The sequence below is a fragment of the Vanessa atalanta genome, chromosome 15, assembly GCF_905147765.1.
Source record: "Vanessa atalanta chromosome 15, ilVanAtal1.2, whole genome shotgun sequence".
Lineage (NCBI taxonomy): Eukaryota > Metazoa > Arthropoda > Insecta > Lepidoptera > Nymphalidae > Vanessa > Vanessa atalanta.
In genome coordinates this window covers 9,744,734-9,770,619 of record NC_061885.1, presented here as the reverse complement: position 1 = coordinate 9,770,619, position 25,886 = coordinate 9,744,734, and the positions used below count along the sequence as shown (strand labels likewise).

General features: G+C 30.5%; 3 protein-coding genes across 3 annotated transcripts; 1 reads left to right on the top strand and 2 right to left on the bottom strand.

The window, feature by feature from the left end:
- Positions 1 to 405: 405 nt before the first annotated feature.
- Positions 406 to 6,401, bottom strand: LOC125069146 (THO complex subunit 1). Its single transcript, XM_047678538.1, has 10 exons — positions 6,190 to 6,401; positions 5,432 to 6,109; positions 4,983 to 5,242; positions 4,226 to 4,398; positions 3,536 to 3,668; positions 2,973 to 3,058; positions 2,151 to 2,290; positions 1,608 to 1,703; positions 1,412 to 1,492; positions 406 to 839 (listed from the first exon to the last, which is right to left on the bottom strand). The coding sequence occupies exons 1-10, from the start codon at positions 6,232 to 6,234 to the stop codon at positions 528 to 530; spliced, it is 2,004 nt and encodes a 667-aa protein (XP_047534494.1). The 5' UTR covers positions 6,235 to 6,401; the 3' UTR covers positions 406 to 527.
- A 714-nt stretch (positions 6,402 to 7,115) lies between these two features.
- LOC125069571 lies at positions 7,116 to 9,389 on the top strand. The gene is made up of 3 exons (XM_047679097.1): positions 7,116 to 7,314; positions 8,006 to 8,186; positions 8,686 to 9,389. The coding sequence occupies exons 1-3, from the start codon at positions 7,295 to 7,297 to the stop codon at positions 8,839 to 8,841; spliced, it is 357 nt and encodes a 118-aa protein (XP_047535053.1). The 5' UTR covers positions 7,116 to 7,294; the 3' UTR covers positions 8,842 to 9,389.
- Positions 9,390 to 12,827: 3,438 nt separating this feature from the next.
- On the bottom strand, positions 12,828 to 25,441 carry LOC125069570 (opsin-3). The gene is made up of 8 exons (XM_047679096.1): positions 25,248 to 25,441; positions 24,512 to 24,703; positions 21,924 to 22,139; positions 21,532 to 21,662; positions 19,616 to 19,755; positions 14,814 to 15,007; positions 13,640 to 13,741; positions 12,828 to 13,431 (listed from the first exon to the last, which is right to left on the bottom strand). Exons 1-8 carry the CDS (start codon positions 25,298 to 25,300, stop codon positions 13,317 to 13,319), a joined length of 1,143 nt encoding a protein of 380 aa, XP_047535052.1. The 5' UTR covers positions 25,301 to 25,441; the 3' UTR covers positions 12,828 to 13,316.
- Positions 25,442 to 25,886: the final 445 nt, after the last annotated feature.

The following is a 25,886-nucleotide window of genomic DNA, read 5'->3' as shown; positions in this document are numbered from 1 at the left end:
TTATTCAGCCAATAAAGATTATTATTATTATTATTATTATTAATTATATGCAAGTGGTTATTTCAGTAAGAGGAGGCCAAAGTGAAAATGTATTAAAGTAATGAGAACAGTCTCAGGTGTCTGGTAGAGAACTCTAATAATATAATCGGTTCAGAAAACCTTATCTAAGTTTAATATAAATGACAGAAAAAATATTAAGATCTGTGAAGTTGATCATCTGCTAGTTTCTCCCACCTACCCTCTTTGGTTCCTTTTAAAGGAATTACGACCGCATTGAAAAGTCCATTCTGTTATTTAATGTCTTACAAACTCTCTCATTCCGTCCCAAAACTTCTCTTTAAAAACATTTCCGGGCTATTCGTATTCGTTAAAGCATTTCTAAAGAAAAATAAATGAAAAAACTAAAGTAAAAATAAAATTTTATTATCCGTCACAAGTTTTACCACAGATAAAAAAATATTGTTCATTTGTCACTTTTTCACCATATTGACATGATTTCAAACCTTTTTCATGACACTTCAAGAACGTCATTTAACGGATTTAAGTGTGTCACAGGCTTCTGTCATTTCCAGCCCTTCCATGATATAAAGGAGATTCTCCACCGATGCATCTTCGTCATCGTCAAACCACAACTGTAGCATGTTTTTAGCTCTAGCAATATCTGTTGCGTTTTCCGTTTCGAAGAATTGTATTTCATCGGGTTTGTAGCCAAGTTTCACCGCTAGCTTCTTCCAGTCCGTGAGGCTAGTAGCTAGGGCGTCTAGTTGAGTGGAAGTTATCATGGTGACTCTTGATCGGTCGACTTTATCTTCTTCTTCTCCATGTGTGGAGTCTGGAACCTGAATTTGACATAAATTAAGTTATAATTGTACGTAAAAAATTTAATCTTAAAAAATTTTTAGTTGCATGTAAAAAAATATTTAAACAAAGTTCGTATGTGCATTCGTCACCTATAAAGTGTACAACTGTGAGGATTGGAAGACTCAAGTCTTAATCGTAATATCGAGATCAATATTACAAACTATTCCAGTGGCTCTGTGCGTCAAGGTAAATATAATAAAAGTATTAATTCAGAGCCAGTGACCATATTATGGACGTCATGACGAACAATAATAATAATAATTCGCTTTTCAAATTAAAAGTAATTAAGAGAATGAATATTGTCTTAATTTAAAAATTAAACATATTTTGTTACTGTCTACAGCTTAGTGTCATCATACGAAAATATTATGCTTCATTATATAAGAAAACGTTTAGAAAACACTAACAAAGAAATAGAATAAAAAAATACAATTATTGATATTCAAATTAGTTTAAAATTTAATTAAATTACGTGACTAAAATATATATCTTAAAAATATATTTTTTTAAGCCACATAATATATAAAATATAGGTTTTGTATGAGAGTACCTGTTCCATGTCAGTGGTATCTTCTTCCTTTATAATATCAGTTTCAATTTGTTCTTCTGCCATTTCTTCTTCGCCCGTTTCCTTTAAGAATAAACACAAAAATAAATTATATTATTTTAAACTAGTTTTATTTAAAAACAAAAAAAGATAAATAATGTAGATATATATTTTTAGATTAACATTTGATCAAATGTACCTGTTTAATAGGTTTCTCATTAGAACCCCCTGAAGCGTCTCCGTTTGTGTTGTTCGAAGCAGCATTTGCGGCAACTTCGCGGGTTATTCTTTTGACCTATTACATAATTATGTGTGCATAATAAGTATGTGCATATATTGTTAATTCATTTTTAATTACCACCTTCATGGTTTTCTGTTTGACCTAAAGGTTGACTGGCAGAGAATGCCTTCACGCATTAAGTCCGCCTTTTGTCCCATTAACTTTGTGGCGGTCAATAGAGTATTTAAATAAAAAAATATATTATGATGTATTCACACTAATAAAAAATATGGACAAATCTGGTAATTTTAATAAACAAAGGTTATAAAAGCTTAAAAATCTCAAGTTCGACGTTAAAGGACGACGATAATACATTGAACAGACGAAGATAATAATTGACTAATGTTCTAAATTCTAAATCCATGCCAGATGGGCATTAGAGCTCAAATACGAAGCGAACGGGTTCGGTCAGACGACCACTACAACATATGGTACGGTAAGGTGTGCACGGGCGGGACGCACCATGTCGTCGAGGTAGTCGGGCAGGCGGCCGATGGGGTTGTTGGTGTGCACGAAGAAGTGCGGCGAGCGGCGCGCCAGCAGGCGCAGCGCGCGCCAGCCCCACCCGCCGCCGCGCGCCGCGCCGCACACCATGTACGACTCTGCGGCCGCGCGTTTACGCACCCGTAATATACACTCAATTATATATTCAAATCTTTACAAGAGATGAGGACTCCATTCATATAGATCTTTCGATTCAGAACAGTGTAACTGAATCTAGTGCTGAATTTTCAATTAAGTTTGTGCTCAGCGATGATGAAAGCATTAGCATTTTTTTTTTGCATTAGCAGCCCGTAAATGTCCCACTGCTGGGATAAAGGCCTCCTCTCCCTTTGAGGAGAAGGTTTGGAGCATATTCCACCACGCTGCTCCAATGCGGGTTGGCGGAATACACATGTGGCAGAATTTCGTTGAAATTAGACACATGCAGGTTTCCTTACGATGTTTTCCTTCACCGCCGAGCACGAGATTAATTATAAACACAAATTAAGCACATTAAATTTCAGTGGTGCCTGCCTGGGTTTGAACCCGAAATCATCGGTTAAGATGCACGCGTTCTAGCCACTGGGCCATCTCGGCTCCATGCTCGCATGATGAAAAGCACCGAGAAATCGGCTCGAGTCAGTTGATATCTTCCTGGGGCAGCAGCGATAGTGGTGAAATAAGGTATAAATACTAGTCTTTAGAAACTCTCTCCTCAGGCCTCCACCCAAATTGGAAGAGGTATTTTAACCTTTAATTTAAAAAGAAAAAACAATAAGCAACCATTCACAATACACTAACCTAACGATGGCATAAAGTCCCTCTCTTTAGTTCGGCAAGCTGCAAGATTGTCCGGGCAGAGATTCCACAACTTTGTCAAATCATTGCTGAAAAAAATAAACAAAATGTTTGCAATTGGAAAATAATACATAGTTTTTTACACATAATTTTAGTATTTTAATTTTCTATATTTTGATAGACAAACAATTAATCAATAATTTAATTATAGGCTTTGCATACCATGTGTACAGTGTAAATAAAATATTATTATTATTATACTGGTAATAAATTATTAATTTAAAATGTAATTTAATTTATAATTTATACTTATTAATTATTTTGTATAAAATTACACTTAATTATACACTGCATCGAACAATATAGAAAAATGTAGTCAATTAATATGTATATAGTTCATAATGTTACTAATTATTAATATGTGTTATTAATTTATATTTCTATGGATAAATAGTTATCATTATAATATATACTGTTAAATTAAAAACTATATACTTAGCATACATTATGTCCATTATTTTAGATATATCGATAGTTCCTCTACTCTATATATATATATGACTTACTTCCCCATAAAGAATTTGTCTTGACTTTCGTACTCTTTTATTATGTCACCAACAGGCCGCCGTCTTTTTTTCGCTCTTTTACCTTCCTCATTATTCTCTGCTTGAACTGGTGGTGGCTTAGGTTTCTGAAATTCTACGAAAAAATAATAATGTTAGTTATGGTAAAGAAGGTAAGCGTTTAATGTTTTTGGTTAACTAGCACTTTTAGGCAATGAACATCCAACATCAAAACCACGAGAGGAGTAAGCCCAAATTAATTACTTTGACATTGAATTGACGAGATGACATTGGTCTAAAATTTGAATAATCATTGATATTTATTATTAACTCGCGAATAATATGTAGCATATACAGATAAATGTGTGATTTTAGTTATTAACACAAAAAAATATAATTCTAACTAATATACTTATATATTAGTAAAAAATAAATAGGTTGATAAACTGTTATTGTTCCTATTATATACATATATATATATTGTAACTATAAGATATGCAAAATTTTGGTTGTCCAACAGAGATAAATTATATTCTGGTATAGGATTGTTTATAAATAAAATACTCTCTAAGCCAAACTATTACCTGTATATATGCTGATAAGTATATTTCACATAATACACATGCACATGGACAAAGTCATGGGCTAAAACCAGTTTTTTTGTTTTTATATATAAAATAAATTAGCACCAACCTGGACATCCATCATTCTTCCATGTATTCCAATGTTCCTCTCTCTTTAATATACTTTTCACACATTCTGCAAAACGTTTTCCGTTTGGCGGTGTTTCGGCTAACAAGCGGTATACTAGTGCTGTCGTTTCTTTCACCCAATCAGCTTGATCAGATTTTAACTCTTGCGATTCCCTAGAATTAAATAAAGTTAATTTTATTCATAGTTTAGCACAAAAGGAGTTTATTCCTCTACTTTAAATAAAGTAAAATAATGCACTGACATAAAAAAAGTTAAATATATTGTTGTTGTGCATACAAAAGTTACTATGTGTTTTTTTCTTATTTTTAGTTTTTAATGCTGTTTTAATCGTTACTTCAATTTATGTAGCTTTCAATGAAGAGGATCTCATAGTTAAATTTTAAAACTTTTAAATTATTGAAGTTATCACAAAACTGTTTTTACAGTATGTGCATATTGAAATAACAATAAAAACTGAATAACAATCTATAGATCCATTAAATAAGAACAAAACACATGTGACTTTTGCTGGCACAATGACGATTTATAAGAATTAAATCTTATTAGTTTGTTAATAAGTGTATGTAAGTCTATTTAATATATGCAATAGTCTATGTTAAAATATCTCTTTTTGATCGGGTTATCATTAATATCACTCCTTGAAGTACATAATAATTAGTCATAAGTGTGTGGTGGTAATGTGGTGTACCTAGTGTATTATAATTATTATAATAATAACAAATATAAAATACATTACATTTTAAACTTCACTGTAGATGTTAAATATTGAAACAGAATTAGAAATTGAATCAAAACACATCTTCTGAAATTAGAATCTGATAATTGTAATTCTAGAAGTTTCTGGTTTGTGAGAAACTTGGCAAAGTAGTGTTGCTCTTTGCTTTCTTGCATTTCCACATCTGAATTGACTGCTTTCAATCTGTTAAGTTTTGATTTCTGTAGTTCAACAGCTTCTAGCTTGTATGAGGAAAAGGCTGATAATACACTACCGGAATGCTAAAACAAAATTGGATTCATATATTAACATGTATCCAGGCACAAACATACAATATTAACAATAAAAATCATCTATAGTTTTCAATAAATCATATTATTAGCACTTTTGTGACTAAATTATAGGCTTCTTTGGTGGTGTATTTATATGAAAACAAGCAGTAATTTATCAAAAATACACAGACTACTCACTGCGACAAATGTCTTCCATTGAATTTTATTGTAGCATGTATTCGGGTTACGGAAAAAGTCTTGTAAGCTCCAAAATCTGCAGTACAGATTGTAATCTATCAAAAGCTTATTCTTGTCATCATCAACTACCATCTCTTCATCTAGAGCGTCTTTAAGTGTGCTTGAGTTATCAACACCGAACTCTGTTAAATTTTCTAGGTTAAATTCCGATACTATGTTTAGACCAGAGCGTTCAGAAAAAGGAAAAAATTTTGCCAAAAACAATAATATTCGACCACAAAATACGGTATTCTGAGATCTTGACAGCCTTCGTAGCAAATCATTGCACATTCTCAGTAGATTATTCTTACAAGCTACAAAGAATAATTCTTCCCTCCAAATATTAACACCATTTTCCACATATGTAAACAACTTTTCGCACTTGTTCAAAGTTAGCGCGTCGAATATATCACCGAGAAGAACTACGGGCATTGTTGGCGTTACCATCTGTCGCCTACAAGACTCTATGCAAAAACAAACATAGTTCTCTAGGGTGTTGGGTTCTTCTACTAACAATTCGAGAAGTTTATCTCGAAATGCTTGGTCCATTGCGGCTTTCCGGTCCGTTTCATTGGCATGCTTTGAAAAAGATTCGAGTAATTCGATATTATTTGTCGCAAAGGCTTTTGATAATACATCCTGCAAAATAAATAATTTACTTTTACTTACATGAGCAAAATATATTTAATGAATATTATTAGTAAGGTTATATGACGGACCTTATATTTTACCCGTAACTGATCAAATCCATTTTTTTCAGACATTGTTATTCAGTTATTAATACTATTGCATAACAATCCTAACACTGATTTGCACTGAAAAACTATTACAAACTTAATACAAAAAAATTGTTTTATTCATAAAATTGCTTCGACATAAACAAAAAACAAATTCTAAAAGATATTTTTATCATCAGATTTGAGGACCACAGGGCACAGATATATTAAAAGAGAAGAGACAGTAAATAATTGACACTAAACATTTTATGGTAGCAACTTAGCAAATAGTTATACAGAAGATAATACTTGTAAGCTAGGGAAATCATTCTTTTATATATTTTTTTAGGTAAATTATTATTTTTGTCAACTGTGCTTGAATGTATGACTAAAATATTTTTTATTCGTATATTGCTTTTTTTAATTTTTAAAATTCTCTCTGTTGGGAGGAATAATTTATTATTATTTTTTTAAGTTAATTCAATTTTTGGTGCAATTAACTTTCTTATTTAATTCATTTAGGTAAGAAAAACGATTTTCCATCTTGAGCTCTAAATAGACTACAATACAGTATACTGTGAATAGAGATATCAAAGCAGGTTTATAAAATAGAGCCTCACAGAAAAAAAACAATATATATAAACTCGATTAATTGAACATGTATAGTTATATCATTTTCATTAAAGATTAGACATATGTTGATTATTAATTAAGGTAGTAAACCATTCGTTAATTTAATAATCAAATTATCATTTATGTTTGCTATAAAATTACAATAATGAGTCTGTGAATCAGTCGATTTTTATATGGTGACTAATAATTGATCATGATTGGCTAAAAGTACTAAATGTTGAATTTTAACCAATCACATTAGATTAGTAATGGAGGATAGACAGCTGTAACAATGTTGACAGATAATTGAATTGATGTTTTCTTGTCGTATGTGGCGTCTTGTGTATTTATCTTTCTTTTTAATATTTTAATAAAAATTGCATTTATTTAGTGTTTTTTATATAACTTTACGTTTACTTTAAATGGTTAGGTGTAAGTGTTCATAATCATAAGGAAATAGTAAAGTAGCGCTTGAATTCAGTTTTCTAAGTCTAAAATGGATAGAAATAATATGAGGTGAGAACGATGCTTTGTTGTACTAACGTTTCTCTTGCAAACCTTTCACATATATATGTTACGTGATCGTTGAGTTAAATGAGCTTACTTTTTGTCAATAAAGTCTATAAATATGAAACCTAATATATTGATACCTTTTTTTTGTCTCTCAACAACTCGATAGGAGGATCTAATGTATCGCTACTAACTATTTATCCATAGAACGTGTTTTTAGACAAATATTATCTTTTAAAAATAATATTTTTAAATTTTGTAACGTAGCCGTTTTCATACAGCGATTTGTTTTATTTATGTTGTTATCAATTCTTATCTCGTTACTAAACACGAAGTCACGAATAGTGCACGCACACTCCATGATATCAATAACCGATAGTCATATTCAATTTTATTTTGAAATCGAAAACAATTGTATTTTAAATTAATAAAGTGTAAATTTCGAGTATGTTATTTTTTGAAAGGATAATAAGTTCAATAAGAAAAAAAATTGTTAAAAAAAATTGAATTAAATAATTTTTTAGTACATACTTATTGTACATAAAACGTATTATAGCAAATAAGTAATAAAAATATATATATATTTTTTAACTATATTGGTGAAAAACAAAAATATGATTTTGTATAATTATATTTTTAATATTATTAGAACAAAATTAGTTTTTTAAAACATTGTAAATTGTTATTATTTTTTCAGATCAAATTATGTGAATAGTGGACCTAGGTCTCTACCACACATGGGAGGTGGCAAGCGTCACAATGGCAATGGTCACAATGGGTCCCGGCTCAGCCCACCAGCACAGACTGCCAACAATAATCACAATAACAGCAATCACCATGATGATCTGATTAATTATATTTTTGAATCCTGGAATAAGGTAACTATGTTATGATGTATATTATATTATATGTGTACGAATAATTGAATAACATTTTGCAATTATCATGAATAACACCTTTGAGTTAGCTATCTAGAATATGATTACTTTTATTTATAGATAAAATCAAAGTATGTTTACTTAATCTGGAAGTACTTTCTAACTTCTTATGCGGAGATAATAAATTTGTAACAAACCTGCCTAGGAAATATTTATATTATATAACAATTTAACTAATGAGAAAGACAGAGACAAGAGAGATGCGTATTTAAATGAAAATTTTCTCTATAAAACTTTACTTGTGGGGATAGGTTTGATAGAAATATCAAAAGAGTGCTAAAATACTATCTGAAGTCATTATAAAATTATTTCTTAAATAATCCTACATAATTTAAAAAATAATAGAGTAATGATTGTGATCCTAATACAATATGTAGAGTGTTGGTTAGTTGGTTACTTGTATTAGCAATATAAGTAATTATAATACATTATTTTTCAGGTAACTCGTGAACTAGAAAGAGGCAGCGATGAAGCAAAATACTATCAAGACGTTTTAGGTCCACGACAGCTGGCTAATTTTAGACCATTTAACCTGGAGGAGTGGTGGGGTCGTCGTGTTATCCAGAGCATAAATCGTAATAAGCATCGGTCTTAGTTCTTACAAAGTGGCGAGTTATTGATATCTCATTGTGACATCATGGCTTCACAATATTTTCTTCTGATCATACTTTTGGTACATTCTTGGACTAGTTTTCAAAGTTGGTATTGGTAGATTGAAATGTATAATATTTAAATATAATTAGATCATTTTTCATATTATTATGTGGGAAATAATTATTAGGCATTTGTTACATCGTGGGAAAACCATAAATGTGTTCCATAATATGTTTTTAATAACTCTTTTGATGAACAAACGATTATTATAAAAAGAAGTAATAAGTTAGTATAATTAAGTATGCTTTACAAAATTATTTTCTTCAATTAATGTAACTTACATTAATTTATTGACAGAAATAAATATAATTCAGGCTAAGTACACTAAACACATTTCTAGGCACGATATTCACTAAAGATCACTATTGAATTTATCTAAATAATCTTTTTTATTTGCACGATAATTCTCACATACAATATTTAAAATAGTATGTACTAAATTTATTGTATTGTACACATTAAAACAAATTAATTCTATTCTCACATTAATTACATGAAAATATTTTACAAGATGGTACATAAAATTTTAATGCCCTATTATTAAAATAATGTAATTGTTAATAGAAAGACATTTGTTATTTTAATTCAATTTTTTTTTAAACATATGACGTACAATACTTATGCGTGATTAATGATGGCAATAACATTACATTTAACTAGTAAGGTGTACAATGAGATATTTTTAACCTTATATAGAGCGTGTTTGTAACACTGATCTTCATTTCCCAACATGTCACTATGAATGAAAACAGCAAATTCTAAATTTACATAATGTTAAGTTCAAAAATTTTAAACTTTGATAATATTACTCTGTGTTGGAAATATCCTGGATTTTTAAAGCACGTAGGAGATTATTAAGTAGGTGTTGTAAAAAAAAAATTAAGTTAGCATGAATTTCTATTTTTACTTGTAATTATTATAAGGAAATGTGTTATAACCATTTAGTAACAGCTAGATATTTCGTGTTTTATTCGTGACTCGGTCATTTTAAATTGTTTTTTTTTTAAGTGTTTATATAAATTGTAATTTGTCTATGGACAGAGGAATAGCAATATTTATTATATCTGCAATTTAAATGACATCACATAGTGTTTAAGGAGTTGTCACGGATGAATAGAATGACGTTCTTTAGTTGAGTTTTGAGTGACAAGATTTAAACTAACCCTATTGTTAGTATATTCTGACAGCAATAATGTATTGAGCAATAACAATTTTTACTTAACATAATGATAACACTGAAATAAACTACAATAGAGTTGCATTTAAAATATTGTAAATTTTAAACAAAATTATTATTCATTATTTATATTATTATTATTTAAAATGTACAATATATATATCTGATAAAAATTAAAGGACGTACTTCTATGTGTCTTTTATCCGAGTTTGATAAATAATAATTTTTATTTATTACTTCAACATATTATTATTATACAAGTGACATTCCATTCATTTTGTCTTGTACTTAGCGTTTGAAATAATTGTAAATATTTTGAAAAGCGACAAAACAACAGATCACGGAATTTAATAAAACATTTTTAACAAAACTCATATTTTCTTTTATTTAGTAAATGATTATGGTAACACTGATTTATATTACTTTTTAAGAATATCCATAAATTATTCTAATGTTCATATTGATGTTGTTCAAATATTATGAGCTATATTCCAGTATTTACTGGATTTAGAATTTGGTTCGAAGCTCAGTTTGGAAGTCTCAATTAATCACTTCAAGTTATATTGGTGCTTGCCGCGATAGGAATTCGATTTCACGTTACGCTGTATCTTGAGAAAGGTACTTATACTGACTACTTATCGGAAAGTATGTAATTCTAGTTTATAGTCAAACGTTATATAATTATAAAATAACTACGTTCAGCGCGGAGGAGAGAGGTACACTTTGTTATTTTCGGTACTCCAATACCTGATAACGCGTATGCAAAATTTCATGATGCTCGGTCGAATAGTTAAGAAGTTGAAAGCGCGCCAAATAAAGAAACTCTATTTAGTATTCATAATATTAACTAGGATAGCCATCAGCGCCGAGAAAAACAAACGATAATAAATTAGCATTGAAAGTGGGACTATATTTTTTTATGAATAATGATTTATTAGCAAAAATACTTTTAAAATATTTGTGACGAGGGTTTTTTTTTATTTAATTGTGTTTACTCTTTCGAAACTTTTTGCGCTTACTTGTTTCTTGAACTTAACTTTTTAAACTTATCTATAAAACTAAAGTAATAGGCATGTAAATATCCCATTTTAGTTAGGTTGGGTTAAAATTAATTTTGGTTGGACTTTATCATATCAAACTGATCTGATGCGAGTTGGTGGTGAATTTACATAGGTATATTTATAACAAAACACTTAACTACCACGTCAAACATAATAGGTTGTCGTAGTGTTGTTTTTTCAAGTTTAGTAGACAATCAGAGGCGAACAGTTTGATAACACTTCATTAGAAGCCTATTCTGAGAATTCATATGCGAGCTCCGGTCTTATGTCAAACAAAATGTACGTTCAAAGCGAAGTATTTATGTAACGGCCTCAAGGCTTACAGCCAACTACGACCTAATGAGTTTGGCGAACTTCTCATTCCTGAAGTTCAACAAGAAGATTACGTCGACTTTGCTGTTTTTGCGGTTGTGTTAGGTAGTATCGTTGTAGCAAAATTCATTTTTTAAATTTAAAATTATTAAAGTGATTTTTGACTTAAAATCTGCAAATTTTTGTTTTGTTAATTTTTTTTTGGGATAATTAACGATGAATTAATAAAAATAAATAAAAATCCGTGGTTAATTTAATATGTATTTTTGGGTAGTATATTTATATTATTATTTATAGGTTTATTAAGATAAGTTTGTGATTTGAAGATATAAAATAAAATTTCTACTTCAAAATATTATTGTGAGTTAAAAATTTGTTAAAATACGTCTTTGGAAAAAATAAGTAGATTAAGAAAATGTACTTTCCGTCTCTTTAAAGCTACAAACAAGGATCACGTAAAATTGAATTCTGTTATAAAAATGTCTATCGACGTCTTAAAGTTCATTAGAGTGGCCGGTGATTCCCCGATAAAAGAGCCTCGGTAAGCTGCTTTGTGCTTGGCTTGCTATTTGCAAGTCAATGCTCTTTTTAAAAGGCCAATGAGATATTGATAAATGCAGCTGAAAATGTGTTTTTTTTTGTGAGAAAGCTTATCAGAGGAAGTTCTTTCATGATATTTTTTCTGTTTGCATAAATGCTTTTGGCCCTACTGACCTTTACAGCGTCGCCAGGCATAAGGGCGAGTACTATATTTCTTCTAGAAATTTGCACCTTCTCGGGGTCCGATGTATAGGGTATAAGATGAAATTCTCCTCTGAGAACGATCTCATAGGAGAATCTCGTCGTTCTGTACAACAGGATGTAGAGGATGTAGACAGTCGATGACACTGGCGTGAAATATCTATTGGCGCGTCTTGGGAAGTCTTGGATAAAACCGACTAGTAGACCGTAAATACTCGTACTGATGTATGACGCTCCCTTGTGTGTGTAGCGCGTAAACTATGTATCTATTTTGTTGTCATATAATATTGTGGTAATAATAATATATTTTAATCTTCGTCCACAGATCGTTAAGATTTTAACTATAGAGTATTTTCATATAGATGGTTTTAAAACAGAAATGGTATTTAATAATAATTTATAAGAATTTCGCTAAGTAAAATCTTAGTAACATCATCTTATGTTTATGTAAAAGATGTGATTATTGTGTATTTAATAAGTAATTTAAATCAACCAATATGAAGCAGTTTTTATATAAAGGAAGTCACGTATATATATAATATGTACTAGTCATGTAGTACCTCAGGTTATACTTTAATAATATATTGAATGGGTATTATTTCATATAAGTTTAAGAGAATAAATAAAACCGCAGCATACAATAAATCTCTTTATTCGTCAATATTAAATATTCGCTTGAGTCGTTGGGGTCTATCCGATTTTTTTTTATTTTTTTTAATTGCTTTTGGCACAAATATAACGCAAAATAGAACGCTTTTTCACAAGATACTGATCGCTTAAACTAATAAAAAATTGTTACCTTAAAAACAACTAGAAAAATATACACGATTAATAATACAGTGTAAAAACGTTCTAATCTACTTTCCATTTCAGAAAACTTTTTAATATAAAAAGAAAAAGGCGTAATCCGGCTATCGCGCCCTCATCATTGCTTCCATAAAACGAAACGTCAATTCAATTCAAATTTCCCTTCAATTTGTCAACTACTTCGACAGTTACTTACGTCTAAAAATTAAAAAAAAAATCTAATGTCACAATTTCTAATCGTGTCGTTTTACGAAAGGATTAATGAGTTTAAATTTAAATCAGTTTTATCATATCATAGTAAGGGTCAGTTTAGTTTATTCACGCCTCAGCTGTTGGGTTCTGTGTCTGCGCTGTAGCGCCGCTAGCGCTAGACACGCTGTCCGGGTCCGCTTCTCGAACTCCCATCCATGGTAATCTCTTTTGTAGCTCCGCTCTGAATAAGTGCAAAACAGTTTATCGTATTTGAAAATATTAAATCAAAATTGATTATATTCTTAAACATTTTCTAAATATTGTTAACGTTTACAACATTTAATATTGTGGAGTAATTGTCTATAATTCGTTTTCGTACATCTTCAGTAGATGGATCCCTCTACGGTTTGTTACACAAAATCCTACTCGTAATAAGTATAGTTTATTACCTGTATCTTGGGTGGTTAATAGCGTATACCCATGGGTCGATGCATGATACGATTTTCGCGCACACTGCCGGCACCATAGTTGCTACTGGTGTTAACAAACCCCTAAAACAAACAGTATCCATAAAAGAGATGATTGTATGAGATTGATGGTGTATGTGTGACGCACATATCATATAATTACTAACAATAGTAGTAAGTAGATGAAAGTTTTCTTAATATTTACAGAATCCTTAATTTTATCTCGAGGTAGCCCTGAGAAGAGCTGGTTGGATATTGTAGAAGGACAATGAAATTTTTAATGCTAATTAAAAATGATTTCAATAGAAATTATAAATTTTCTCAATTATTTAATAATCAAAATTACGATTCAAAGTTATTTACAATATAAAAGAAACGAACAAAAAAAATTACTGCTTCGCGGTTCAATGAATGGTTTTATTCATTCTTAAAAGTTAAATTACATTACAATGATCAGTATATAACCATAGGTATGCGACTTGTCAATTAAAAAAAAGTCTTAACAGTAATAAAACGGCTACCGATTGAGAGTACAGACTGACATTTTTATTTTCGTATCCTTTCGAAGGTATTTTTCGGTCTCACGTGGAGAGAAATTAGCATATTATTCTCATTACGTTGATACGAGCTTTAAAAGAAGAGATTATTACTAAATGTAAATTAGTGGGACCTGTTGGGGGAAATATAGACATGAAAGTCGCAAGGAAGCCGAAATGAGCGAAAGCAGTATGAATAAAATCTTCCAATTACGTTCATTACTTATTGCAAATGTTAAGGATTATTAACAGTGTTTTATTACCCAGTTATAATCAACATTCATTATTCAGAACAGGATTTATAATACAGAATGTTTTGTTATTGTTTTATATAAAACTCCAACCAAACTTAAAATATCTGATTGACTAATGACTTGAAACAAATCGATTTAAATATATATTTTTAACAGTGTTTAAATTGCTATAGGTACAGTTAAAAGCTGTCAAATGTTTAACATCTAGGTAAAGAAATGCAGCTTATTCAATTACTTTCTCCCAATGCAATGACAATTGAATCCCACAAATACATGATGCAGGTTTACTCATAATGTTCTCTTTCAACGCCTCGTACGACGCAACAAACACCATTCGTTAAATTTGTTTATTTTTATGAATATTACCTGTCTCCAAATGCGCCGGTCATCGTGACAAAGGCGTATGGTGTCCATGAGCACAGAAACAGGAAGAAGATCGTGAAAGCGACCTTCGCGATTCTAATTTCAATGCTCTTGCCCGAGTCCTCTTTGTTCGCGGCCAGGGATTTCACGTTCATCTTCTTGGCTTGTTCTTTTAGCATACGCTCGTGAAGACGTACCTGTATCGATTGTATGCACAAATTATTTCTTTAATTATCTTTTTTGGTTACTCTCCCTTCTGAATGGCTACCGTAACCAAAATTGGTTATGACGACATAATCATTTAGTTTTTGATTACCATGCTATGTTTAATTGATAATAATTTCGTAACAATTTGCTGTCCATACATGAATGGTATTGTTTATTCATTTTTTTAACAATTAAATGGAATAGCGTGTACTTATAAGAATTGGTTATGTATTATTTAATTTGTTCTTAAAAGTGTATTTCTTATGAAAATTAATCTATTAAATAATTGATCATTCTAAGACAATATTAATGTGGAAATAATTTCGGTATATTTAACAGGAAACCTTTATAACTCAATGTTTTGTGTCCTTAAAACGATTAGGGCTGCTTCCGGCATAATAGCGCCCAATCCCTTTGATGTCAGAAATAAATTAATTTCCATGAAATCTCAACGTTTCTGAAAGATGAAAACGATTTTTACGGCAGTCTCATTCCGTATGAAGCAATGATTTTGTTTTAATTAAATTTCAACAAAATCTTTATCTCAATATAATTCACTTAAACCTTGACAATTAAAATTTTATTTGCTTAAATTTCGCGACTTTCCTTTTAATGTGTTCCTTAGCATGCTCATTATGACATTGATCATTAAAATGTCGTTTTATTTTCTTTCAACGACATTAAATTAATTATTTTATTAATACATCTAAAAATAATATACAAAGTAGTATTGTGAGTTTTATTAAAAGCAAAGATATATGACCCAGTCCTGCAAATTAAAAAGCGTTGAAGTCCGAATTGTTTGAATGTAATTAATAGTATTTGAAAACCGTTCCTTTTAAAAAAAGGGTTTTAGTCTTTAATATTTGTAAAGTAATAAATAGTATATTTTTAATTGAATATACTTAACCGGCTCGGAAAAAGTATGGTCTAGTTTCAGCAGTTGCATATACTGACTCGAATTTCAATTCCGCAAACTTTCCTACCAAGAATAAAGTATATTTGAAAGCAAATCAGCCTGCAGAAATATTTGAACGGAAGGGGCTATCGGTCGATCGTGTGCCCCAGCTATATTGACTTGTTCACTTCACTGACCTAGTGCCCAAGATTTCTTGAGTTTGTGTAAATGTGTTAAAACTTTACGTATGTTCTAGAGATTTATAACTACTACATAAATATGATATTTAATTGTATTTAAAATGTGTTTCATTTCTAATGGAGTGCTTAAGTTTAGGGTTTTTTTATACACTTTGATGAGGTGTTCCTCTTTTGGCGTTTTTATTACGATTAAATGTTTTTGTACTTTGGGCTTGGGTTATAAAAATATGTAGATTAAAATATACTATGTAGATTTTTAAAGGTAAAGCAAAACACTTTATAGAATGAATCCATTAATAAAATATTTATATTTTTACAACGTATAAAAGTCTTGGTTTACGAGGTTTAGAAGCTACATTTGCAACTTTTATAAGCCTTTTTAAAGGATATCCTGTAATTCGTTTTGAGAATGTGTAAACGTTTTGTGAATACTGATTCACAAATGCTTGCTTACAAAAAAGTGTATATTATATTTGAAAAATATCACGTGAATGGATACTTCGGTATTATGAGATTTAGTCAAAAATCTGTATCAGTTGCTGGCACTCAGAATACGAACAAATAAAATATGCCGTTAAACCTTCGAGCCGAGTCAGTATTTTCCGTTTTTTATAACATTCTTTATCCATTCCGTCCGATTCTATTCGATTTCCTCTCGTATTGGATAAGTACGCTTTAGTAAATTCCCACAAATTGCTCTCATTTTAACTAGTTAATCCTGTATGAACATCTGGACGATACAATGGAAATATTGAAGATTCGAAATGAGTATTCTATTCGATATTTCATAGGCGATTTTTTAAGGTTTCAACATTCAATCCTATTGTGTGTAAGGATTGGGATGTTTGTATGAATTGTTGCGAAAAAAAATATATTTAAAAAATCGACTTACAATAGGTACAAGGTCATACAATAACGTATTACCAAGAAAGACAAAGGAAGTGGCTAGACATATTATATAAAATATTAATGCATCTTACATACACCGATTCATTAAAATGCATACTTGTTTATGTTTCCACTATAGGGAAATCTTTAATAGATTTATTAATTTTTATTTATTAGCATCCTTTAATCTTCGCGGCTTCAACATCTAGCCGGCGAGGAGGAGTTAGGAACTCATTTAATTGTTACTCAACAAGTTGAAACTCTTTTGAGTGGATGCTAATTTAATAAAGGCGACGGGTCCGCGACTAATTGCAGTAAACCACTGTAGTAAACAGACAGATAGGCATTACTCTACCCCCGTATGGTGCTCCGTATATTCCAACTCTATCATAGAAGATTCTTCTGAAATAATAATTATACCCTGCCCAGCCAGTTATGTCTTAGAACGTAAATGTTTTTTTAATGTATTGCGGAAAAGTTTATTTTAAAATGCGTTATTGAATACAAATATATAAACTTATTTTATCATCTCATTTAAATTTTTCTATATACAATCCTTAATTTCTTTATATTTTACATAAACAAGATGTTAATATTTTATTTTAATATTTAGTATATTAATTGTATAGTGTAATATATAATTAAAACGACAGAGAGTGGATAAATATGTTTGCGATGTTATAGGCTACTTGCAAATTTTGTTTTTTTCAAGTTAACATAGAAGCAAATTAATCTATAATATATATTTATTATTTACTAATAATAACAAAAAAATAATTATTTTTTTAATTTTATTCAATGATAAAAATGTTATCTTTACTACATATCCAAATTACAAATAAAATAATCAAAATGTTACGTTGCCGCAATCACAAGTTCCATTCCATTTGGCAAAAATTGATTAACTGTTTGGACAGGATGAAGATATTGCGCGATTATTACAAACACAAATGTAGCTGATAGATTTGAATACCACAATTTAAAAATGAATAAACTGTATTGTGCAATCCAAGTCGACTTAGTGATAAATTAATATTTTGAGCCTTTGTAAATATATCATTTATTTTATAATATGTAATTCATAATACACGATGTTTCATAAATTCGATCTCAGACCATCATAATTAAGCAATAAAGTTGTTTAAATCATAAACATAAGTATATTTATTTTCTGGAATCGCATCCTTAATCACTATAAGCTATCAACTTTCAAAGTGAATCTGAAATATAAACAAGGTGACGCCGAAATTGCGGGCAAGATCGGTATCATGGCAAGAACCATTGTGTAACTTTAATTGAAATTTCTATGAAATGGACATTGGACTTGGATCTTAGAAAAATAATTTCATAATATATAATAACATTATAAATGTGAAAATAACTCTGTGTGTCTGTTTGTTTCTTATTCACGATTAAACAACTAAAGCAAAGTTAATTGAATGATATTTGGTATGAAGCAAACTTGTACTTTTAAACACCCGATGTTCAAGCCTTAAAACGCAAGCGAAGCCGCGGGCCAACTAGGAATATATATTTTAATTAATTTTAGAACGTATCATTTGTTCGTAGCGTAAGGCCGTAGGGTTACGAGCAAATGTACTAGATTTTATTCGTATCCGTATTTTATTACGGTCCAATATTTACGGGCGTCAGGGGAGGTTATGAAAACTAATCCTTAAGACGTGTAAATTTAATTGGCATAAATTTGTATGAACTGATATTCGGCTTAATTATGAACTTATTGGTAGTAAGAAGTTATCAAATAGTGATAAATACACTCTATCCGTAGACATTGTAACTACAAGAGGACTTGTTTATAATTGACATGATAAATTATAAAAGAATTTATTGGAAATAAGTTCATTATTTGTTTACATATCTGAAATACCATGGTTAGCATTGATTTCCAGCTGTGCCAAAGTATATGGGCGAAGGTGATTTCCCACAATTAAGTTGCCTGTTTTCTCGTCTGTTATTTTAAAAAAAATGTTTTTCAGTTTTAATATTTCTTACTGTTACTATTTAATATTATGATTTGAATGGATTTTATTTTGCCAAATAGATACGCCAGTAAATATAAAGTTTCCAAGTCATGTGGAACCGTATGACACTTTCGAATCATATTATACTTTTAGTACAACAAGAAACCTATTCAAAAGAATAGTGACAATTCACTTAAAATTGGGTAATATTGAATAATGAGAGCTTTCAAGTGCGCGATACCCTTATAGTAATTTACATATCCATAAAAAAAAGGTTCGAAGGTGGCATTCAACGAATCTCTTAAGACGAGTCTCAATCGGAATATATATTAGAAGCGAAAGGTTTTATAATATTTTGCATGTGAATATCTGTACCCTTACAGACTTAGCCGATCGCATTAAAAAGTCTTACGCATTTAATTTTTTTTACAAGATTTTATTTGACGTCACCTCTCAGTATGAGTGTGACATATCTTACAACTGAATCTTAGTCCAGTTTTGTTCAACCCATAACCATAAGATACTTGCAACATACCTTTGGTGTAGGTGACGATATAATTTAGTAAACTTACTAACTTATTACTTTCTGATTCTGGAAATTAGTAAGAAATAAATATAGAAAATACTTACAGCACCAAACAGTTTGGAGTAGAAGCAACAAATGAAAACCATCGGGATGACGTAGCTCCAAACGAAAATGCACATCACGAAGATTTTAGTGTCCTGGTCATCCGTTATGTAGTCAAAGGAACAGGTAGTGAGAAAGCCCTCTGTAATAGGAATGTGACACATAGCGTTATTAGTGTATAAAAATTAGTCAAATTCGCATCAGTATCAAAATTGCGGCTGTCGATTTTGGCTAACGTGCCACCCGATCAAGATTTCTTTCATAAATAACTCTCCATTTTCACTTCTATCATCATAATCATATTATTAAAAACTATAATACCCACTATTTATTATTAACGTTTTTAAAAATCTACCACTTTTTCTCAGCTTACGACTAATAAATTATTATTGTTATTTATATATAATCGTTACATCCATTCAAAAATTTTACCAATTGCTTTACGATACATTTTGCTCGAACGGGCGATTACTCATCGCATTACGGTCAGTGCTTTGTGTTAAGCAATGGCCTTTCAGCGGATGAGCACAATTTCTTGCTAAATTGTTCATAATAAGTCGTTAATCTTGGTTTATATACGCATCGCAACGTAATCCTTTAATACGATGTATTATGTTTAAGTAAATAAACTACAGTCGTTTAATTTTACACGTTATGATTGTAATCGATATTAATAAAGATAACTTGTTTGTATTTCTCTTAAATTAGATGCGATTACTGTGCGAGGAAGACATGAATAAGTCTAATTCATACACTTTTAACAGTAAGAGCTGGTTTAATAATCATTGGACCGACAGTTTTGTCGCTGGCTGGCTCTTAACTTTACACACGATTTATTTTGCCTAAACCTAATTAAGAACTAGATAGCTGTACTAATGCTTTATTTAATTATCTTATCGTAGCAAGCTTCACATCTTATAAAAGCAATAAATATAGTTTGCTCACTTTCGGCCATATACACTGTAAGAAATACAAATCAATTCTTAGACCGTCAATGCGCTCTCAACCTTCGTATCTAAGGAGTTTTATATCTCGTACCTATAATTACATTGGCTCATTTAGCCGGAATGTGTTCCGGTACAGCAATATAGAGTGCTAATGTTTGGTGCTAGAATAATTAATGAGGGTGGTACCCATCCATACACATAGGCCCAGACCTACATAAAGCTTTACTAGCGTGTATATATTGAGCCAACTGTTAAATAATGGCAAAACATCCGATTGATGTGTCGGATGTAATCGGATAGTGTTATTGAAATAAATTTGCAAATATACATTTGGTCTAATCGAGCAGAATTGTGACATTGTGGTAAAGTGAATGTTACGATTTCATAGTAATGATATACTGTAATTATCATTTCAAAATTAACTTTAGTTATTCTTACTTTTCATTTAAACATGTTAATGTTTTATGAAAATTCTACCACAATTAATTCTGTGACAAAGTTGAAATATGACGCCGGGCAAAGCGTAGAACATAAAACTTCAGAAAATTTTCCAGCATTGATATTTTATGTTTTGAAATATCACATCTAACATATAAGAGTCACAGATTAAAATTATTTTAAATAAAAGTAATTTAATTTTCATGCATTATAAATGGTCGTTTTTAAAATTTTGTCCTATAGTTGGATTTAAGCACCCATTCAATAATTCATTCCGTCTTTGTTAAGAACGTTTCAAAAGATTACGTTGCTCATTTTGCTAGACAAATAAATTATACTCATTACTCTTTTGCTTATAAAATTTGTAGCTTATTTGAGGTAGATTAGTCCGTTATATCTATATGATCGCTGTTGATAATTATTCACTGTATTTGAGTATTAACTACAGTTCTTAGATCTAGATTATCTGATATTAATTAAAATGCTTTATATCATTTTAAATAGTAGAGATTGTGAAAGGTAATTCACAGTACCTGGCACAAATCGTCCCCAGACCTTGAAGGCAGGCAGGAAGGTGAACGGCAAGGCCCACAGCCAAGAGAACAGAATTAGTATAGACGCTTGGACACGGTTCAGTCTTCCATCTAGTGGGCTTGATATTGTCCTGTAAATGAAAAACATACGTATGTACTTGTATTTATTTTCTTTCTTTTACCTTAAACTAATTATGATTTTGATAAAAAAAATTCAATACATAAACTAGGCAAATTAACACTTTATATTACAGCTCAGCTGGAGAGGCGAAATGCTAATGGATTCGATTTTTAAATAAGTAATATATCTGTTTCATGAAGTAAAAATAGTCTTAGAACTGCTCAGGGTTAGATATACAATCATCCATCATTGGTGTTTATAAAGTACTTACTTGTATCTATCAAAGGCGATGATGGCGTTCGTCATAGCGCCGCCAATGCCTGATAACGATCCTAATACTGCGTATATATCGCAGCCGAGCTGGTAGCCCACTAGACGCTGGTAGAACGAGTTTACGACGAGCAACGGCATTTCTAACATCATCATGAGGTCAAACACTGCTAGGTTGATGACGAACATGTTGCTTGCACTACGCAGAGATTTTGAGCTGAAAAATAATTCATTGAAAAAATATACCCCAAAATACAGTGACAACAAAATACCTAAAATCTGAATAACTAAAAATCTTATTCTTCTTTTATATTAAAAGTATAAGTTGATCAAATTTTGTAATAGAAAGAATCCCTTATTTTTCAAGCAGACACCTAGAGGGTAGGAACAAGTTGAGAGGAATGTAGTGAACAGAACAATTCCAATAACGTCAAACTTTCGCGCGGATTCCGATATCGACATGAACTATGTTATGTAGTTTCATAATGTTACTTTTACCATAAAAAGATAAGAAAGAGCAATAACGAATAGCATTTATAATTTATGTGCTATTCATAAATTATTGAAGTTAACTCTTTTGAAAAGGAAATCTCTCTTATATTTAAGTTTTATTTAAAGTATTACGATGAAAGGATTTCATTCAGGTAAGAGAAATATAAATGTTAGTTAATTTCTATGTTAAATAGATTTGCTTTTCATTTCCGGTGGCTTTGTCAATTATTATGTAAGAGCTGATTTTAGCTCATTACTAATAAAATAAACAAAGGAGGTTACATATAAGATTCTGATTTCAGCCCCTTACACGAAGTATAAATACAAAAAACACTAAGTATATTTACTTAGGATGGCTATTCAATTAAATTGGCCACTGTGACCAAATTTGGATATGAGATATCTGGATACTCGTATAAGACCCGGGTTGTTCTTAAGATTCAGATAATAGTTGATATTATATGTAGTCGTTAAAGTTAGATAAAATTGTAAGGTGTATAAAGACCTTTTTAATCACAAATTTAGTAGAATAATTTAAATTACTTTGAATTTAATTTAATATTAAAAACACTAAAGCTAACCCTAGCTTTAAGTACTAGAACGTTCGGTTGTTAAAACTAAAATATTAGCCTTTTATCAAAAAAAAAACAGCGATATTCTAAATTAGAAATGACACAAAATATCAGGAAACGTTTTTGTGTTTATCGACTCCATACCAAATGACACAGATACGGAGCGAACTGAGGATGATAAAGAGAATGGAGTAAAAATGCGCGATCCCCGATGAACATCGGAAACGTTTTCCGAACTCGTAGAGCGGTTCACAACTTTGCCCGTGACACTCGTTTGAGATTTACCTCGATGTACGAATACAATAATAATTTATATTTTATATGATCGAGTTTTTGACGACATTTTATGATTTTTTTATATTTATTCTGGCAACTATTCTACACTTGGTGGTAGGGCTTTGTGCAAGCCCGTCTGGGTAGGTACCACCCACTCATCAGATATTCTACCGCTAAATAACAGTACTCTGTATTGTTGTGTTCCGGCTAGAAGGGTGAGTGAGCCAGTGTAATCACAAGCACAAGGGACATAACATTTTAGTTCCCGAGGTTGATGGCGCATAGGTGATGTAAGGAATGGTTAATATTTCTTATAGCACTTTTGTCTATGGGCGGTGGTGACCACTTACCATCAGGTGGCCCATATGCTCGTCCGCCAACCAATGCCATAAAAAAAAAACATAAAATTATTATTCTTGTTAGAAACAAATATAAGCTTTTCTGTGCGTAAGTATTTACGAAGGTGGTTGATTTTTGTATGTTTTTTTAACGTCACTGCTAATTTTCTATTATAAGTAGTGGATATAAACGAAAATTAATTACCGACATCCTTCATTTATAATTCCGACGTTCTGATGCGATCCGGATAAATCTGTTACCTTTGTTAGGAAATCATAACAGATACATAACAGATTTATTTATTGTTTATGAAAATTAAGATATTTTTTTTCATGAAATGATATAAGCGTTTTTGGTACCATTCCACGTGGTCAAGATCTTATTTACAATTTGGAATATATATGAATATGCAAATATAGTATAAATAAGTAACTATATTTTGATTTTGAATGTTGATAGGTAACCCAATGTAACTCATCAATATTCAAACATACTTTTCTTTTTTTAACGGTATGAGGAAGTAATAAAATTATATATATATAAGAACAATTATTATGCAATGTATACAATATAATTGTATATTTTCTTAGAAGCTCCATGATTTTCAAGATTTTCGCGTCGCGGCAAGTGCGTTTACAAACTTAATTAAATCGGCAGCAGTCAACGGCACTCGATCGCCGAATTGTTCCACGTTATTAACTTGAGCCGCTTCACGTTTTCGTTTGAAAACATTTAGATATTTAGAGATTAATAGCGGATGAAATGATGGTGGCATTTTTCTTTAAATTTGTCTTTCAGCTATAGCGAGAAGGTAATGAGAACATCATCAGGCATGGCAGAAGATGACGATAAGAATCTATTCAAAGCACTTTTATTGGGAGGTGAGAAGTATTATTATTTTGTCACTTACGTGCTAAAAATCCATATAACGATCCCATTCCCTGACAACGATGCGAGCATCAGTATGGTATAAATAAACGCTAAACCGTAGTGCCAATATTTGCTGACCGCTGGAAAGTTCCTCCAGTGTTCGTGTACGAGGTCTTGATGGTCTTCAGGAATGTTCCATCCCAGCATATGTTCTACGACCTCTTGTGTTACCCTGGAAAAAAAAAATAAGTATGATATATAAAACAAATAAATGAATAGCCTTAACATTTTATATGAAATATGTTAAATGGTACGTGATAGGTATTTTTTTAACTTTTTAAGAATTTCGTTGCAACAAAAATATGTATTAATTATTCAGCCAAAAAATCCTGTGAAAGCGAGCCTTTTTTGTTAAAACAATTTGTAACATTTTCATCAAATTACAAATTTTGTGGCAATAATGCGGATATTTACAAAGTTTACTTCAATTTCAAGAAAGTCATTTAAATTAACCAATTTGTATTCGTTACGGTGTTGGGCGCAACAGTGGGACCAAAGTTAAAGATTTTCTTATTTTGTTTTACAGATTTTAGAAATGAAGTTACTTGAACTTTGTATCGCTTTTATGATAATATAAAATTAAATATATATAAGTGTTATACTAACTTGACAAGAGTTAAAGTCTAAATCATTAAAATTAAAATATTAAAAAAAAAAAACATATCGAAAAAAATATTAATAAACACAAATAAAAATATATTAATATTAATACTAACATTTTCAATGGGTAAGCCACAGGGCCGATGTCATCTGTGTAGTTGGTCGCCATTTTGTGCACTTTTTACACCAAAATGGATAATGGCCGATTTTGTATGAAAACTATTTTTGCATTTGATAAAAAAATTTGAAAGTTGCTAATGTTATAATGAATGTTGTTTTATGACGAAGTGAGTAGTCCGACGTAGGCAGTCGCTTCTCACTTGTGACTCCTTCTGATCAGGGTACTCTTTTATATCGTAGTAACGTGCGTGTCTCTTAATTCCTTAATTTAATAAAATACTAAAGCTTCTACTTTATTTGGTCAAATGTATTACATGTTCTGTATTCTTAGTGCGCTGTAATTCCCTTTAATTTGATTGTTTTTATAGAATTTATACTTTAGTTTGATGAGGTAACGACGTACACTTTTAACTTTGTAAATAATTTCTACAATGTATTGGAAAAATAATTATAATTTTGAAGAAGATAAAATTATTTGAAGATATGTTGTGAGTATTGTTTTAGTGTAGATGTAGAACTGTGATATATTGCACATTACAATTATACTATAATTATTAAGTAGACATAATATTTTTTAACATGTTTTCCCGTTTTGAATTACATGTTAAGGACGAATTCTAAAATGTAAGGATAAG

Bases quoted from the DNA above. Each gene is read 5' to 3' on its own strand.
- LOC125069570 (XM_047679096.1), bottom strand. From the start codon at position 25,300: ATGGCGACCAACTACACAGATGACATCGGCCCTGTGGCTTACCCATTG. The intron at 21,663-21,923 runs GTAAGTACTTTA...TTTCATTTACAG, and splicing joins ATCGCCTTTGATAGATACAA to GACAATATCAAGCCCACTAG. The intron at 19,756-21,531 runs GTACTGTGAATT...TTCCTATTACAG, and splicing joins CTGGGGACGATTTGTGCCAG to AGGGCTTTCTCACTACCTGT.
- LOC125069146 (XM_047678538.1), bottom strand. From the start codon at position 6,234: ATGTCTGAAAAAAATGGATTTGATCAGTTACGGGTAAAATATAAG. The intron at 6,110-6,189 runs GTCCGTCATATA...TTTATTTTGCAG, and splicing joins AGTTACGGGTAAAATATAAG to GATGTATTATCAAAAGCCTT. The intron at 2,291-2,972 runs GTTAGTGTATTG...GCGCGGCCGCAG, and splicing joins GGACTTTATGCCATCGTTAG to AGTCGTACATGGTGTGCGGC.
- LOC125069571 (XM_047679097.1), top strand. From the start codon at position 7,295: ATGGATAGAAATAATATGAG. The intron at 7,315-8,005 runs GTGAGAACGATG...TTATTTTTTCAG, and splicing joins ATGGATAGAAATAATATGAG to ATCAAATTATGTGAATAGTG. The intron at 8,187-8,685 runs GTAACTATGTTA...ATTATTTTTCAG, and splicing joins TTTTTGAATCCTGGAATAAG to GTAACTCGTGAACTAGAAAG.